This window comes from Malus domestica, chromosome 11 (genome assembly GCF_042453785.1).
Source record: "Malus domestica chromosome 11, GDT2T_hap1".
Taxonomy (NCBI): Eukaryota; Viridiplantae; Streptophyta; class Magnoliopsida; order Rosales; family Rosaceae; genus Malus; species Malus domestica.
Genome location: NC_091671.1, coordinates 6,551,717 through 6,566,183, shown reverse-complemented (window position 1 = coordinate 6,566,183; position 14,467 = coordinate 6,551,717). Strand labels below are relative to the sequence as shown.

At 36.4% G+C, this 14,467-nt stretch overlaps 1 protein-coding gene across 1 annotated transcript; it reads right to left on the bottom strand.

Moving 5' to 3' along the window:
• Positions 1-2,598: 2,598 nt before the first annotated feature.
• On the bottom strand, positions 2,599-6,080 carry LOC103447430 (uncharacterized). Its single transcript, XM_029088266.2, has 3 exons — positions 5,910-6,080; positions 4,039-5,692; positions 2,599-3,458 (listed from the first exon to the last, which is right to left on the bottom strand). Exons 2-3 carry the CDS (start codon positions 5,550-5,552, stop codon positions 3,203-3,205), a joined length of 1,770 nt encoding a protein of 589 aa, XP_028944099.1. The 5' UTR covers positions 5,553-5,692; positions 5,910-6,080; the 3' UTR covers positions 2,599-3,202.
• Between the last annotated feature and the right edge of the window lie 8,387 nt (positions 6,081-14,467).

The following is a 14,467-nucleotide window of genomic DNA, read 5'->3' as shown; positions in this document are numbered from 1 at the left end:
GGCTTAAGGTTTGTGAGGGTGAGGTGGCCCTTTTATAGAATAAGGGCTCCTCACTTATTACATATTTGCCCATTCATTTGTTACATAATTACATTTTAGTCCCCCAAGTATTTATACGAGATCTAAATACGAAGGTCCTAAGTATGGTACAAACACACCCAATAAGTAAAAGTGGTGACAGTAAGACTACTTTTAGAAAAAGAAAGAGTTAAAAAATATTAAATAATTGTTTACTTTAGTGCAAGTTTTGAACACTCTTCCTAGGTTTGCTAGAGAGTAGTCTATAGGTTTTAATATATTATTATTTTTAGATTTCCTAGGGAGTAGTCACACTCACACGGTTTTGAAAACTAGGTTTTAGTATTTTATTATTTTAGGTTTCATCGGAAGTAGCACGTACGGTTCTAGGTTTTTAGGAGCAATTATTAACTTAGATTATTTTATTCATTTTAATGAGTACTCACACGTTTCTTAAGACTGTATTTTCGGCTTTTGAAGGCTATAACAGTAGACGATTTTTTTCACTTTTCAGAAAGCTTTGGTGACATTCGTGTACAATTCACAGAGATTGTGCCTACAATTGTGAAAGTTTATTGATTTTTCTCGTCAATAGGTAAGTTTCTGACTATTTTATTCTTAATTCTTGATGAGTTTATTTGTTTATTGTTTGAATTTTAAGAGTTTGTACTTGAAAAGTTCAGTTTCAAATTTAATATATTTTTTTCTAATAAATTTCTTAGAAATATAATTTATTATATAAACTTGTTTATTGTTTTTCAATTTGTTAGGTCAACGTCTCTTCAATGAAGAGGTTAAGAACTATTGATTCATTCTTTAGAAAAATAGATGATGGTGTTAAATTAGAGAGTATATACATTTTGCATCTAATAATATCGCATGAGTATCAACTGAGCAATCTCATGATCCTCACCAGACATTTAATATAATACTTCAAATTATTGCTTTTAGGCTTATTATTGTGTAAAATTTAACCATTTGATTTCGTAGTAATAATTTTAGTTTAATCCACCCAACAAATAATTCCTAGCTTCGCCGTTGAATCCCAATCCCCAAACCACCCTATTTTGCTTCTTATTCTTATATGCATCCATACCATATCTCCCATTTATCATATTATATATGTCTAGTCATATTTGTCTTTCTAAAAGCAGACTTGCAGTTCCCAGTACGCGTTGATGTTTATGCACCTCTAAACTGGATTTGGATCCTCTCTTGAGCAGATGGTCCGAATTGTGCTGATCAAGTAACACGGATCGTTAGATTTTGATTCAACGACTATAATTATTATAATTTTTAGAGGGTTGCTCTGTTTGTAACCATTGAATTTTGATTCAACAGTCCGTATTGCTTGATCAACAGGATTTGGACCCTCTGCTCAGGAGAGGGTCCAAATCCCTCTAAACTGCCAAAGTTCACAAAGAAGAAGAATATGCTACTACAAATGTGTCCAATCTTTGCAAAGAATATTATCAACTTTGAAAAAACATGTCTTTATATATGAATGCATGCATCATCAAGATGACTCTTCATTGCTTTGTTTTGTGTTCATAATTCTTTCGTCAAAGTTTATTTGTTGTCCTGTAGAATCTTCATTCTGAGAATTTATTAATATTTCTCTTAAAATCTGATTACATGATTAACATGTGCGTAGGGATATTCTCAAGGGCGGATCCCAATACCACTTAAAGTTTGAGAAATATATATGTAACGGTCTTCCGAGAATCCTTTGAATATTTGATACGAGTTCTTTTTGTGCCCAACAATTGTTTGATGTACTATCTGCTAGGCATATCTCGACAAGTTGCGTCGACAATATTCGATAAATTCTCTCTATCACTCATCAGATTGTATCGACATATGTCGGTATATGTTAACATATGCGCAACATAGTTTGACTGACAACAATAAACCCACTAAGTGTTTGACAAAATGCCCCAATGTAAAAACTGAAAAAAAATTACACGCCTCGAGCTCTATTTTTATCTAAAAAAAACTTGTATTTAACACTGAAACCTCACAAAGTTTTGATTTCTGAATTCACCAGTGAATATTCCTTACATAGAACTAGAAGTGTGTTTTGAATTTAACAACAAAATCTCTCCTGCAAATTATATAATGTAATAAGTAGTTATATATCGTATATTTTATGCATTTCAGGGTGTTTTGACACTCACCTAAGATTGGGAGACTCTTTTTCATTCTCCCATGCATCATTAGCCACTTTTATCGTGGGGTTGTGGCAGCATTGTTTCTTTAGACAAAAGGCACTTTCACTAAACAAAATTAAAGTGAATCGCAGAATTTTCCAGAGCTTCATAAGATAAAGGAGGAGCAGGAGGTCAATGGCCGATACTAGTAAACAAAGTGCACGAGAAACACGTGCTTTCATTGACACTTAAACTTAAAAATGGCATATTTTATCAGTCAATATTACGATCTGATGTTATTATTCTTTACTTTAAAGTGAGAATTTTTAAGTTCGAATCTCGTGGATGACGAATTAGATACCGAATTAGATTACATATTGTGTGATTTAACCGAACTTCCTTTCTTCCTAATGTAAAAATACCGATGTACTAAAAAAAAATAAACATATATTAACAAGGTGGCTAATTACACTTTTACCATGTGATTGTGTCAACCCAAAAATATACAATTAACAAAATAGACATGATCTGTGCAAAAAGCAAACCGTGTATTCCCCAATCGCGACCGCTTCCCGCTCATCAGCCAAACACACTGCAATCGTTGCTGCCGTTCTGCCGCGCATGTGAGTGCGTCCCCGCCCACGTGCTTCCCCTCCGCCCCAAACGCCACCACCCCATTTTGCCACCGCCCACCAAAACTTGAGGAATAATAAAACGAAAAAACAAATAAGGATAAAATAGTACTTCTCTCTTCTCTTTTTCTTTTTATTTTTTCAGTTTTCGAATATATCAAATTCCGAGTAAAATTGGAAATGAACGGAAGGTGGCTGCTCTGCTCATCGACATTGTTGTAGAGAGAAACTTACATACATTGGGAATGTGACATGACAAATTCAATACGCATTGTCATGCATTTGGTATAGAATATTGTCGTAGTAAACTTCCCGTTGCATGAAAGTATGTGCTTCGATGTTCCATATTTCTCTTCTATACTATTTTCTCTTATTGTTTGGGGTTTTTTTTCCTTTTATTTACTAAGCATCTTCGGTGGCATCAGTCTCAGCGGAGTTGAGAGGGAAGCACGTATCCTCGCCACCGGTATTCCACAAAAAATGGGCATAGTTGGCGGCGTAGAAGGAGTTGCTTGGGTCAGCCGAAATGGCTTCCAAAAATGTCTCCTCTGCCGCCCACAAGTCGTTCCGAACCCTCCACAGAAACGTCGCGTATTTGTTGTACGCCTCCGCGTCCGGCGGTTGCACCCCTACTGCCTTCTTGAAGTACTCTTCAGCTCTGTTTATTAAACAAATCACCAAGAAAAGTCAAAACACTTGTATTCGACTCTTTGTACTTTAAGCTCAGACTAATTTACGTAATTATCAATTAATCATTAAGAACCCAAAGCAAAGATTTTTCATGTGAAACGCGTGAGCTGACCAAACTTGTAAGGATTTTTGCTAAATAAGGAAAAGACTACCACACATCTCACTAACATACCATCACCAAATTTAAACACCACGACAAATGAAAAGAAAAGAAAAAAGGTAAATTACCGTCCATCGGATTTGAACTCAACACAATCGTAACAACAGAAATAGTACGGAAACTCTTTTAAAAGAAGAACTCGCTATATGTTTTTAACAACATATTTTATAATATTAGTACGAAAATTAATGTTAAACGGTTACAGAGAATCCGTAAAGACCGCATGCACGTAAATTTTAGTTCGTACCATGATATTAATATTAATCACCCAACAAATTTATGGACGTGAACATTAAAACTAACTAAACTAAGAGAAGTCAATTTGTTAGACATGAAAATTAGAATTAAGCACTAAAACTATGAGAGTTTTGATGAAATGGAACAGTACCTGTCGTAATCATGAGCAACTCGGTAGAGGAACTGCGCGTAATTAGCAAGAAGCAGAGCATTGCTAGGTTCCTTGGACAGTTCCCTTTGGTAAAGAAGCTCAGTTCTGATGTACTCGGCGTAGTCGTCGGCCTCGATATTCGCCGTCACCGGCGAAACAAATCTCTGCATCGTTTCGTGATCCAGAGATTCTTCTACGCCCCGCATTTGATGAGCTTCTTCGGCTACTGAATTCCACAGAGCCAGCTCCTCCTCCCTGCTCTCTTGCCCCGAAACCGACTCTGCTTCTCTGGTTGTCCCTAATGAGGACAATTGGGAAGCCCCGTCGGGGACTATTGTCCGGTACTGGTCCGTCCGGTCAAACCGGCCATCACCGTCTGTGCCGCTTCCTACCGGTCGGACCTTCCCTCCACCGCCATTGTTCCCGCCTACGGATGTCGTCTTGCCGTTGCCGGTCACTGAAAACGACTTACTTGTGGAAGAATCAAATTGGGGGTTATCCAATTTATCGTTCTGAGTCTGAACTTCTTCCACTGAAATAGTCTCGGTTGCACTGGCATACAACCCGGCGGGCGGAGCGGTCGCAATGGCGGCGTTGTGGCCTAATGAGTAGACAGTAAAATTCGCCAAGAGGATCATTACATACACCATTAGAGTCGGCGTCTGGGAGAAGACCTGTTGAAATAGCCAGACGAACGAAGCTTGCATCTCCTTCTGCACCCTGCTCAAAATCCCCTGCAAATCTTCGTAGAACAGAATCTCTCTCATCTGCAAGGAGTAGCTATGGAGCTCTCGGATTATGAACACCAGCGAAGAGAAGGCCTTTTTTACAGAGCAGCACGCGGATTCCCCTGCTTCTAGGAAACCATCCTGCCACTGCATCTTCCGCTTGATGATTCGGAGCGAGAGCGGAAGGTCGAAGCTGTTTGCCTTCCACTCGATGCTCGCCTCCGGGACAATCTCGCCCCTCCGCTGCCAATCGCTCGGCCACGGTGGCTCTAGATCGAGCGGCAACTGGAACTGGCTTTGGTTCTGTTCAAATCTCATTCCCGTTGCAGACTCACTGACGCTGTGATTGTCATCAGAATTCGCCGCCTCCGGTTCCGAATCCGAATCGTTTCCGTCAACGTTAAGGTCATCTTCACCGTCAAAATTGTCGGCGAGCTGGAATCGGAGAGCAAGCTCTTGAATCTTCTTTGAGAACTCTTCGTCTGAGAAGGCGTCCAGGTTGGCACTGCAAGCTCGTCTAATGGACCGGAATCTCGACTTCTGGAAGCCGCAGGACCGGGACCGGCTTAGCTTCGTCGACGGAGCACCGAACAACGCCGACCGATTCAAGCTGTGGACGTGGAGACATAACTGAGCTCCGCCGTCGCCGTCGCCGTCGCCTCCTCTGTTACGTCGTTTTGAGGAAGGAGACGCGATTGAGGAGGCTAGGGTTTGAGATGACGGCGTCGAGCGAGGAACGATCGGCTGCGACCAGTGCAAGCAGGTCGAAGCAACTTTCACTACCATTTCTCTCTGCTTTTCAGATCAACGAAAAATGTGAAAAAAAATTGATAGATTTGCAAAAAGCTTTGTATATATAAAGCTTCGTATTTTTTAATCGGATCTGCAAAGTCTCTGCCTTTCTTGCTTCCGACTCACTCTTCAACCTGTAAAAAACAAACAAAAATCATATCAGCCATGCACGTGAGAAAATTCCCAAATTTTCCCGGAAAATCGAAAGTTTTCATGCCGCTCATTGTATTTTCCAGGAAAATCGGATCCGCAAAGCGCATACCAAAGCCACTCAAAAGATCTCACACGAAAACCGCAAAAACTTAGATCCCTACGCAGTAAAAGAAGCATTTCCATGAAAACTTAACTCACTTGTTCAATTTTCCGGCGGACTCCGGTGCGTTTTCCGATCAAGGTCGGGAGAAAATGGTGATTTTTCCGGCGAGGCACTCGTAGAGAAGCTCACAAAGGGTAGCTTCGGAGAGAAAGCGTTCACTCTTGGTGTACTATATATACAAACCACGAGCTCTGTAAGAAACTTTGTGAAAAAATCTCGGAGCGTATACAGGTAGTTAGACCGTAAGTTTATACGGTACGGGAGATTCTGGGACTAGTTAGGTCATCTCTAACCGAAAGGTTCAGAAAGTCAGATGGCCGAAAATAGCTCGAAAACTATCTTCAACTGAGGGCAGAAAGTCAGATGGCCGAAAATAGCTCGAAAACTGTCTCCAACTGAGGGCTAGGCCAAATGGCTTGTGGACCCCACAGAACAAAAAATGGCCAAAGGATCAACTGGGTAACCCAATCCAACCATCCCCGGGCTAGGCTGAATTTTTCATTATTAATACATTTTATGTTGGATATATCGGACAGTATTATCCTCTTTAGTGTCGGATTTATCCGACAATATTGTCCTTTTCTTTTTTTTTTTTTCTTTTATATGGGCCAATTTTTTTTTTAAATTCTCCTTTTTTTTTCTTATGATTTAAAAAAATAAAATTTTCTACCACTTATATAAAATAAGTTATATTATCTGTATTCGGTGACAAGGAAAAATTTCGCACTCAACTTACGCGGACTGTTCCCGATCCGATCTGGCTGCTCTCCGTGCTCCACGTGTTCACACCGACCAACACCTTTGCTTTTCTTTGAAAACCGTGATGTGCTACCGTTACTAATGTTACTTGGGTGACACGTGTATGCTTTCCATTTGATTAAGAAGAGATAGAAATTTGATGAGTGAGTGGTGTGTTAATGCCAAATTGCTAATGATGGTTAATAAATCAATTAATTGTTGATAATAATTCTGGGTTGCTTCAAGTTTTTACTAATATTTAGCTAATTGGTATACTTCCATGAATAAGGTTAGGTTCGAATGGGATTAGTATTCATATTATTTAGCTAATTAATAGAAGTCAAGATTCTAACACCTAAATATAATGGCTTTGTAACTGAAGAAATTAAGAGTATTTGCTCGTATACTTCTTATATTTCGTTCTTTTATCCTCAATATCAATTAGGTTCCAAATAAAGAAAGTGAATGTATTGGGCAAGTTTGCATGTGAATAGTTTACACAATAGCAGCATATGGTACCAGAGTACGTTGTTTACATGTTAGGTCTAATGATTATACATACTCTTACATTAATCAACATGAACTTGTTTAAAAGTACTTTTAAAATGACTGAAAACGTTTTACGTGAATTTTTTTTAAAACAATCCTTAGTAAAATTGAAGTGGATTTTTGAAACTCAAAACTAATTTCACTAAAAACACTTTCAATATTATTTTAAAAATATATGTAAACGAACTCTATGCGATAGTTATATAAATTTAGCTCGAGCGACAAGAGATATTAAGGAACGTTGAGACTAATATTTGTCTCACGCATAAATAAAAGACTTGTATTAGCAGGTAGAGTAAAAAAAAAAAAAATACGTAGATCGATTCTACCAAATCGCATAGATTTGCTGAGGTGGTACACTACTAATCTTACGAAATCAGCCTTGGATTTTTCTGTGATTACACTGCACTGAACGATGGAGCTTAAGTACTGGTTAACAAATCATTTGACAACGAAATACCACTTTAATGATCAGTAGAAAATGTCACAAATGCCCTCACATATTTCTGCAATTATGACGTTACTCTCTCTCTAGTATTTTCTAAAAAAATCATGTTTGCCTAAACAAGCTCCAACCTATTTTTTAATTTATTATTATTAAAGAAAGGGAGAGGATTCGAAACTCTTATAATAATTTAAAAGAGATGACAGTTTCGAACTTGAAACGCATGGGTGGAAACCAAACACTCTATCTACTTGGATATTGAATTACATGCTAAACAAGCTCAAACCTGCAGTAACAAGTACATCATTTTTTCGGAGCATGATTCTCTCACCCTCCAAATTCCCTCCCCTTGTCTCGTCTCACACTTTCCTTTTTTCTTTCCCTCTTTATAAATAAATCAACACAAAATATAAATGTAACTTAATTGTAACCGTTTAAATAGAAAACGACAGGAGGAGAAAGAAATTTGGAATGAGAGAATCCCACTCCCATTTTCCATACAATAATGCAAGAAAATGATTGCTCACACTGCACGTACCGTAGACGATCACTTCATGCAACTATTTTGTTTAAGCAACTTCTTCAAACGACAAATTCCGCCTTGTATGAAAACATATTGCAAGTCAGAAAGCCAAGTGCATCCATGTCCCATCTATCATGATAAGTTTAATACCAATAATGCCTTTGCCCTAAATAGGTATAACAATTAAGTTGGTCTATATATCTAATCCATAGAGAAAATGAACCTAGAAATGCTAGTGTGATAAAAAGTCCCGTTGCGTGATTAAGGGTTTAGAGTAATCTGCACGTGCTTAAATGAATAGTACTAACGTGCTCTCAATTTGCATTATAGGTCTACACTTGTCAACGATCCAAGATCATTCAGGTGTACCGTGTATGTAAATGATCCATTTTAACTAAACCTAGCTTATATTGAGATTAAGCGTGCAGTCAAATCTCCATTCACGTGTTTATTGTATATAAAAATTCTGAAATTTAGTTGTTTATTTGACATATTGTCATTCTTTATAAGCTTAAGCAAAGTAATGGTTTCACTTACCAACATCAAAACTACATATCCTTAAACAAAAGATCCCAAAAACCCTAATACTTATCCTTACACATCGTAAATGTTTTGAGTTAACATCAATTGAACCCTAAACATTCTTAGGGTGTTTTTGGTCATTTTAGGCACAAAATGGACATGTGCTTACATTTTGATCAAGAGAGGCAGCCAATTATCATTGAAATTCCAAGCGAGGGTCTATAGTGGGTCCTTGTGCGTCCATTTCCCTACTCTAATAACTTAATAAATAATATCTTCGTTCATTTAATTAATAAATAAGAAAAGGGATCCTCTCTGTATCTATTTTGTGAGGATTCTAGAGATCTCCACATCCTAATCGTTCATCGTATATCGTACGGTCAGTTTTTGTCAGATACTATTTATTTTTAATTTTAAATAAAAAAATCAAATGATTTCTAACCGCACAATACCCGATAAATGGTTAAGATATGAAGATTCCTAAAATTCCTACAAGGTGGATCCGGGATCCAATTCCAATAATTAATAAGGGAAACTAATGAAAATGTCTTGAAAACTTTGAGTTTTAACGATGACAAAAACTAAAGGGTAAAGTGAATAATACCAGGATTGACTTTTTGATTTAAAAATGTGATTTTTTGTTAAAATGAATAGTACTATGATCTTTTCGTTAAATTTGTCTAAATAATATTATAAGAAACATGGGTGTCGTTTAATTTATTTATTATTCCCTTCAGGATTTTATTCCCTTTTTTTATATTTCCCAGGAGTTGTTTTCTTGTTTTTGTTATTTATTTGATTTTGGTCCTCATAAGGACAAAGAATTTAAGAAAATTCAGATCAAGTTGAATGTTGTGGGGTGAGGAACCAGCGGTTCAGAATGAAAGCTCAGAAAAGGGTGAGTCGTAAGCTGGAGGACAACTTGCTTGATATTGCCATCAGGGGAAGAGAAACCAATAGGTACGATGGCGACACCGCCTTTTCAACGGCAGTAAATTGTGTTACTTCATATATTTTGGACGACAATACTTAATTCTGCGACAATTAATTGTGTCTTCATTTTATGATTCCAATCAGATATTTTGATCGTATATCGTATTATGTTATAGTGCTTCAGAGTATAAAATACTTTGTGAGTTATTAGGGTTTGAGATTCAACGAGTAAAATACGTATAATAAATAAATTTGGTGATTGTTTCATTGTTATAGTGTTTTAGGGATGAATTAAACGCACACTTGTAGAATGATGTATCAACGACTATAACATATATTTCGTAAGTAGTATAATGATGGAACTTAAGTAGACTTATTAGAGGGTGTACTTATGAAATTATTCTAAAATTCTTCTACAATCATATCAAACACCCACTAATTTGATCGTTGATGGAGTATTTTCTTGCAAATACTCCTCTCGCCCTCTCGTTGATGGCAATAGTGTCATTCATGTTGCTTCTTAGCAAAACTACATGATTATTTGTTGGAGAATTGAAAGACGATTTGTTCCGGTCCAACAAGATCACTTGAGAAAACGAAATTACAAGCTTAAGTTTTAACTCATGTGTATATGTAATCATGTCATATAACTATCAACGGTTGAGTTTCAAATTACAAAACCAAAAATATCAATGGTTAAGTTTCAAATCACACTAATACAAGAGGAGATAATATTGTTAAATGAGCTAGACTTTGGTACAAATCTTATCATCGATCGGCCAATCGTGTCAAATTCAATGGTGACAAGTTAAAATTTTGGTTTGTTAATTTGTGAGTGACTAGTTTCAAAGTGACAACCACTCAGCTTTAATTTGTGATCCAAATCTCTATTTAGTTGATGCCAATTGTATATAAATCCATGAGTGACCATGTCGACGAATGAATAAACTAATGTTTAGAAAGAGGATTATCATCAATTTTCAATCATCTTTGGTGGCTTTGCCTCAACTTGTTCTTAGCTTGTACAATTAGATTAATCCATCTGTTTTGATATTAGCCGTCCAAACAAGTCAAATAGTGCTGCTCTTGCTCATTATATATGGGCGCAGATCCTTTCCGGACTTACGCATGCGGAGCTTAGGGATCAAATAATTTTACCTTCTAAAATTTGATTTCGCAATTAAAATTTTTATTTTCTTTTAAAACCTACAATAATATTTAACCGTGTGAATAAATTTCAAAGAGCAAAATTATTTGATTCTTAGGTTCGGAAGAGAATCTGCTTCCATTATATAAATGAGAATTGTATGAAGTGTAGGGTCGGGATGGCCCGGCTAACCCTAAACCCTAAACAGAGGAGAGTACTGTCCCCAAAGCTGCATGCACCAGGGATAGTGCTGATAATTTTGAGCCGCCACGCCAGCAAGATTTTTACACGAAAAGGGTTCCCACTCTCAGGACTTGGATTGTCTGCCCTCCTAGTTATGGTGCCCTTCCATGCCCTCCTATTTTGTGCGGTCACGGTTAAGCCACGTCAATATTTTATATTGTTATTATTTTTTGTCTTATTATTTTATTAAAAAATTAATATAAAATATTGACGTGGCTTAACCGTGACCGCACAAAATAGGAGGGCATGGAAGGGCACCATAACTAAGAGGGCAGACAATCCAAGTCCCCACTCTCAACCACAAGATTGGATAAAGCTAAATTGGCTTTTATCTTTTGGGTTTATCTGTTTTGTTGAAAAAAGAAGAAACGTGTGTTTTAGACAATATCTAAAAGGTAGGATAATGCTAGGAAAATTAAATTTAAAGATAAAATTTTGAAAATTAAAGGACATGAAAGTTAATAATTAGTTTATTACTTAAACGTTGATAAATATATTTATTTCTTTTTGTAACACATCATTTAATTTACAAATTTAATCTGCCTAGCATTACTCTAAAAGAAATTAATTTAAAACACACGTTTCTTTTAAGCTCAATTAACATTGTGAGTCTTATGACTAACTAGGTTTATATTGTGAACCGCCGACCTCGTACATTTATAAGATAGGATACTATACGTGAATGCGATGACATCAAAATTATTGTTCAAATTTAAGAGTATCGGTACTTTTTAAAGAAAAAAAAAATACCTTAGACTAACCTTTTATATTGGGGGGCGAGGTTTGTTGAATTAAACCTCAGATTCCTTTCTTAGGGATCCTAGGGATTCCGTGATTATAACCGTTCATCGTATATTGTACGATCAAAAATCATTTTAAAATTTAAAATTAAATATAAATAGTATCTAACAAAAATTAACCGCACGATGTACGATGAACGGTCACGATAACTGGATCCCTATGATCCCCTGGAAAAAGATCCGGCGAGGATCCTTTTCCAATTAAACCTAGTTGGTGTTTAGCAAGGGCTGCTACGAGGCTTTCTTCGACATGCTCTGTGGCTATGCCGTCTCGTACCGTCATAGTATAAATTTATAAAATTTGGCTTAATGATAAAGAAATTTAACTAGAATTGGTGATTTTGTTGTTTGAAATTAATGAGGAGATCTTGGGTTCAAAACACCATGTGTGCTTAATTAAATTTTAATTTTTACAAATTTCTTTTCATAACAGTATAAATTTATAAAATTTGGCTAAATGATGAGAAGTTAAATTATAAGCAATGATTTTTGTATTTAAAATTAATGAGAGGTCCTAAGTTCGAAATGCTATATGCAAGCTTATTTTTTTCAATTTTTACGAATTTTTGTTTGGTTGTTAATTTATTTTTAATTACTAGCTAGTAATTATGTGGGTTGCTATTTTAAAACATTTGTTCAAATTCAAGTCTAATCTTCAACAAAGGGTAATGCATAAACTAAATTTTTAGACCAAATTTGCAAATCATATAACGTGTCATCAAAAGGTTTAATTTGGTGCCCATTCATTACTTATACATATCCTTAAAGACTCGAAAATATCATTATTTTTTAGTCTTATATTGACGAGGTTAGTAAATAAGAAAAAACACCTCATGATTTATACAAAAACACTTTAAAAGTTCAGATGGAAGACAAAACTCATAATGTCACATCCCGACCCGGGTCCCCCACATCCCGGGCCCGTTCCACCACCGTAGCACGATATTGTCCGCTTTGGGCTTACCATTCCCTCACGGTTTTGTTTTTGGAAACTTACGAGCAACTTCTCAATGGATCACCCATCCTATGAGTGCTCTGGCCTCCTTCTCGCTTAACTTCGGAGTTCCTACAGAACCCGAAGCCAGTGAGCTTCCAAAAGGCCTCATGCTAGGTATGGATGTGAATATACATTTAAGGATCACTTCCCTGGGTAATGTGGGATGTTACACATAATCTATCTATTTGTAAGCATGAAGTTTTTGGTTTCCTTCTCTTGATACAAAATAAATTAGTTTTGGAGAAATTAGGTTCACATCCTTCTTTTTGCTATTCCATTGATTAAGATCCTATTCATTTTCAATTTTTTATCAAGGTCCTTGGATATTAATAACATCGTTAATTAATGAATAATAAAATAATTTTATTTTTAAATATATTCCTTTAGTGTTAAAAATGTTACAATTAGTATATTTATATTTATGACTAAATTTTTTATCATATATTTTTATTTTTAGTTTGTAACTATTTTTAATTTGTACCAATTTTTATTTGTGTTTGTACCCATGTGTATACCGTCATATGACATTGTATATTTAATCAATGATAGGAAAATTACATATGGTATATTTATGTTTTATGCCTAAATTTTGTATCATATATTTATATTTTTAGTTTGTACCCACTTTTAATTTGCAACATTTTTTTTTAAATTTGTACTATTTTCTTTTTAGTTTTATTTTGTACTGTCACAGCCCGTCCCGAAAATTCAGTCATCGTGGATGTGATTTGACGGAATTACCCTTAAGGTGACTAAGGTACGTGTGACACATAAGTTGATTATTGTATACTTTCCTAAGTTTTTGGAAAAAATCAAATTAGTATTCTTTTTGTGTGGATAGAGACTTAAAGGATTTTGGAGTTTAGGTGGATTTGGTTGGACCACACGGGACACGTACACACTCACACAAACTGTCATTCTCTCTCTCACTCTCCCGTACCCTCTCTCACTCTCAGTTTCACCCTTCTTCTCTCTCCCTCTCAAACTTATACGAACGAGGACCAAAACCCTCGAATCTTCACGGATCGACGCCAAAAAGGTGAGTTTCTTCATCCTTGCAACCTCCTGAGTCGAATGGTACCATTTTTAGAACTGGAAACCTTCGAAATCACGTCGAACCCGTAACCCATTTTGAAATCATTGTTCATGCACACGTGAAATGTGGATTTTCAGGGAATTCTAAGCTTACAGGGAGCTTAGTGAAGTCCCAAGGAAGCTCGGAGTACTTACTTTAAAGGTTTTGGACGTCGGGATCGTAGGGTTCGAAGTTGGCCGGTTTTCTTGGATTTTCTCCGGTGAGATTTCGTGTGTTTTTTAGCCTTAAAGTAGTGCATCGTGATTCTACATGTTTAGGGCTTCATTTTGGTATAAGATGAGTATAAAATGGTTGAGAAATGACGGAGAACAAGGAGATTGAAAAATCTCCAGTTTTTCGGCGCCGGCGAAACCAGTCTGGCGACTGGAGGAAGAAGATGATGCGCGTGGGGGCGCGTGGGTCCGTGCCCCTCCCGGCGTGTGGCAAGTCCAAATTTTTTTCTAAAAATACCTCGACTTCCGTGACGTCGAGTAGGTCATGGTGATATATTCATATACCCAAATTGAGCATCGTATGAGAAGTTATTACGTATTGTTGGTTATGTGCTTTAAAATAACGTTTTTATAGTTGTTTCGCATATAGGTGATACCTATCCCGAGG